Here is a 3,820-nt window from a genome sequence, read left to right on the forward strand (position 1 = left end):
CAGAAAATCACACATACAGGTCTGAAAAACAAAGAAAAGGTTTATTGCCAGTAAAAGAACCAGCAAGACCCCTTCTCACAAGAGAAAAATGCCAGGTATTGTCTGAGGTGACCTATAAAACCTACTAAAGCTAGGAGAGGCTAGAAGGGGCTAGGAGGCAGAGACCCTGGTGTAGACGTGAGGACAAGAGGCTTCATCATGGTGGATTAGGATTTATGGCTGCTGCCCAAGTAGTAAAAAAGGGGTCCTGCAGCTGCCCAACCTGGAGGTCACTCTAAGGGGCTCTTGTTGCCTTATATGGGGGTAGCTGCCCCAGAGAAGTGCCATTCCAAGGTAAAGGGGGGTTGGAGGCTGATTATTTACTGCCTTTGCTAAATGGGCCTAGTGTTGCCCAGGATGGGAGAACGCTAAGCTCTGGAGAGGGGAAGAAGCATATGAAGTTATGGGAAGGGAGTTCATTGGGCTAACACTCATTACGTCTTGTAAGAGTGAAAAGGTAAGTTGGGTAAGGTAGATGGGCAAGTTTGGTGCCTGGGCTACATAGTGAAATCTTTCCACACAAATGCAAAATAGAATGCAACAGTAACAAACCAGAAAGCCAATGGAGGGGTTTCGGAAGTGTCCCTAAGTTTAAGTATAAAGGAATTACAGATTCTGGTGACTCAGAAACCCAGGCTTGCAAGATTGATCCTACAAGGGAAAATGGTTCATCATGGCAGATGACCTAAAGCGATTCTTGTATAAGAAGTTACTGAAGTAAGGAGGCCAAGTCTGGCCAGTGCCATATTGGCCACATGGTAGATGGTAGGGTCTTGGCATCTTGTCTTCATGCTGGGGGAAGGAACCCCCCCCCCCATCATCTGCCTCCCAGGTAATAATGGGCGTGCCCAGACCTCTGGAGGCAGGGGCAGGCACTTGGCTGATAGGTTACTGAATCTGTCAGTCTAGTGCCTGGGACTGGGAATTTCCTGAGGATCCGCCCCCTGTGCCGACCTATTTAGGCCCAGACCAGCCTAGCCGCCAGAACTCCATGCCACATATGTCTCTGTGGTCCTGTCCTACACATCCTGCCTCCTAGCTCATCTCCAGTAATCATGGAGTCCCAATTTAGCTCTCCATTGGAGCTGAATTGGCTTGTTGGTATTGTTCTTGTTATTTCTTTCCTCTTTAGCATGTTTCCTAACTGAGTTATATGTATTTGCATGCTGCAGGCCTTTGTAACAACTGGCAACCTGCAGCTTGTTAACTGTATTATAAAGACTCCAATAGTCTATATTTTAAAGTGTGGCTTCTGGGATCATTTACCTTACAACATTACCACATGTTGAAGTGTAGTAGGAAGACCTACTCAGGCAGGCAAGCCCACCTAGTCGTCCAGAGTGACAGAGCCCACCGCAAAAAAGTTAACAAAGCAACTTTATTGAGAAGGCTCCTATACTGACAGGTCAGGGCCATGGCACAGGCTTGGGAGTTGATACTGCCACCCTGAGTGGCCCACATACTTTGTTTTTTTTTTTTTTTTTTTTGGTCCTGGGGCTTGAACTCTGGGCCTGGGCATTGTCCCTCAGCTCTTCAGCTCAAGGCGAGTGCTCTACCACTTGAGCTACAGCGCCACTTCCGGTTTTCTGGTGGTTTATTGGAGATAGGAGTCTCACGGTCTCTCCTGCCCAGGCTGGCTTTGAACCTCGATCCTCAGATCTCAGCTTCCTAAGTAGCTAGGATTACAGGCGTAAGCCACCAGCGCCCGGCTCATACTTTGGTTTTTAAAGGTAAAATCCATGAGGTCGAGCCCAGTCACCCCCAGGTGACCAATGGGATCATAACACACCCAAAGGATTGTACAGTCATACCAGACCACACCCAAGTGGCCAATGAGGTTACAGTTTGTCTGTAATGGCTGTTTAAACCAGCCTATCACCTTGGCTTAAAATGACACACAAATTTAGTGGGTAAGGCAGGGGTCTACCTTTTGGTGGGCAAAAGGCGGAGTTTCCTATGAGCTCGTGGTGTCACCAGTTTGAGCCAGATTACAACCTATCTGTTTTATTGGTCAGTCTTAAACTCAACAATCAAGGGTGGGTTAGGTTGTTAAGGGGAGGGCGACCAAGTGCATTTTTTTTTCATTCTGAGAACTAGACCCATCAAGTCTAAAATCCCTAAAACAAAGGCAAAACTCAAAATGGAATCATACCAGCTTGGGCCCCATCTCAGGGCCCACTTCAGAAGGACTCCATGCTATTTTTGTGTTGGATAGAGATGGAGCTCTTGAGCATGCTTTAAGACCTGGTATTGGCAAATTAAGATTAGACTTTGCCAGAGAACCATGCAGACATCCAGGTGCAGAGAACAAAGTAAGGTTTATTCCTGGGGAAAGGGGGCCCGGCAAGATTCCTTCTCACAAGGGAGGAATGAGAAGAAGCACTGGCTATTGTCTGGGGTGACCTATATAACCTAGGGGTTTAGGAGGGGCTAAAAGGAGCTAGGAGGTGGAGACCCTGGTTTGGATATGCAGGCCAGGGGCTTCATGATGTCAGACTAGGATTTATGGCTACTATCCAAATAGTAGATAAGGGTTCTACAACTGCCCAGACCTGAAGGTCACTCTAAGATACTCTTGTTGCCTTCTGCCCCAGAGAAGTGCCATCCCAAGGTAAAAGGAGTTGGAAGTTTATTATTTACTGCCTTTACTACATAGGCCTAGTGCTGCCTAGGAAGGGAGCATGCTAAGATGTGGAGAAGGGAAGGAGTAGACTAGCCTATAGGAAGGGACTCAATTTGCTAACACCTGGTTTCTTATCTACTTTTGCCCTTGCAACAGACCAAGGGAGCAAACTTGGACTTTCAAAGAATAAAAGCATCATCTGTTACTATAATACCTACCAGGTAGTTCAGTTCAATCGTTTACCTCTCATGGTGAGTTTCATAACCAGTAGCAATGCCAACACAGGGCTAATTGTCAGCCTAGAAAAGGAACTTGCTCCATTGTTGGAAAAATTGATCAAAGTTGTGGAAATTTCTTAATCTGATGGTGGTTTTGAGGTATACCTTATCTTGTTATAAAAACACAAGTCCAGGCCAGGTGCTGGAGGCTCATGCCTGTAATCCTTGCAACTCAAGAGGCTGAGATCTGAGGATAGCGGTACAAAGCCAGCCCAGGCAGGAAAGTCCATGAGATTCTTATCTCCAATTAACCACCAGAAAACTGGAAGTGGTGCTGTGGCTCAAGTAGTAGAGCACTTGCCTTGAGCTGAAGAGCTCAGAGACAGCACCCAGGCCCAGAGTTCAAGTCCCATGACAAAACACACACACACACACACACACACACACACACACACACACCCCAATCTAGCAACCTTTAGACCACATAATACTTTTCTCTGTATGTACATAACAAAGGACCCCCTTTTCCATCTTATACTAAAGAATCATCCTATAGGTGTACTTTATAGACAGCCAATGTATTATATTTATTTTGTAAGGTCTTTTCTTATTTAGAGAGAACTGGGGATAGGGGGTCTGAACTGGTTCAGTCTGTCACAGCTCCCGTGGAGTTAGTACAGTCAACACATAGGATGGGATCCTGTTTAGTGCATCAGAATCAAAATGGTGCATTGATCACTTGAGCCATTGAGTGCTCCCTATCATATAGGACTCCCAGGCTACAAGTGTTGGGCCCCATCTCAATGTTAGGACCCAGTGAGCCTACATAACTCTACCCTGGTTAAACATCCATCTTGTTTACAAGTTTAGGAAAAATGTGCATTGCAAATCTCTGATAACAGAGCCTAGAGGCCAAGTGGACATGTCCAATCAGTAATGA

The 3,820-nt window shown here is 46.1% G+C and overlaps 1 protein-coding gene across 1 annotated transcript; it reads left to right on the forward strand.

The window, feature by feature from the left end:
* Nucleotides 1–712: 712 nt before the first annotated feature.
* On the forward strand, nt 713–3,031 carry LOC122108204 (ragulator complex protein LAMTOR3-like). The gene is made up of 3 exons (XM_042680190.1): nt 713–756; nt 2,195–2,281; nt 2,784–3,031. The coding sequence occupies exons 1-3, from the start codon at nt 713–715 to the stop codon at nt 3,019–3,021; spliced, it is 369 nt and encodes a 122-aa protein (XP_042536124.1). The 3' UTR covers nt 3,022–3,031.
* The last annotated feature ends 789 nt before the right edge of the window (nt 3,032–3,820 follow it).

The sequence above is a fragment of the Dipodomys spectabilis genome, unplaced genomic scaffold (assembly GCF_019054845.1).
Source record: "Dipodomys spectabilis isolate Male_0828 unplaced genomic scaffold, ASM1905484v1 ptg000054l, whole genome shotgun sequence".
NCBI classification, from domain to species: Eukaryota; Metazoa; Chordata; class Mammalia; order Rodentia; family Heteromyidae; genus Dipodomys; species Dipodomys spectabilis.

What these genes read in the sequence shown, in the direction of transcription:
- LOC122108204 (XM_042680190.1), top strand. Translation starts at nt 713, where the DNA reads ATGGCAGATGACCTAAAGCGATTCTTGTATAAGAAGTTACTGAA. An exon ending in TTGTATAAGAAGTTACTGAA is followed by an intron (nt 757 to 2,194) that starts GTAAGGAGGCCA and finishes GAATCATACCAG; the next exon opens with CTTGGGCCCCATCTCAGGGC. An exon ending in GCTCTTGAGCATGCTTTAAG is followed by an intron (nt 2,282 to 2,783) that starts ACCTGGTATTGG and finishes CAATTTGCTAAC; the next exon opens with ACCTGGTTTCTTATCTACTT.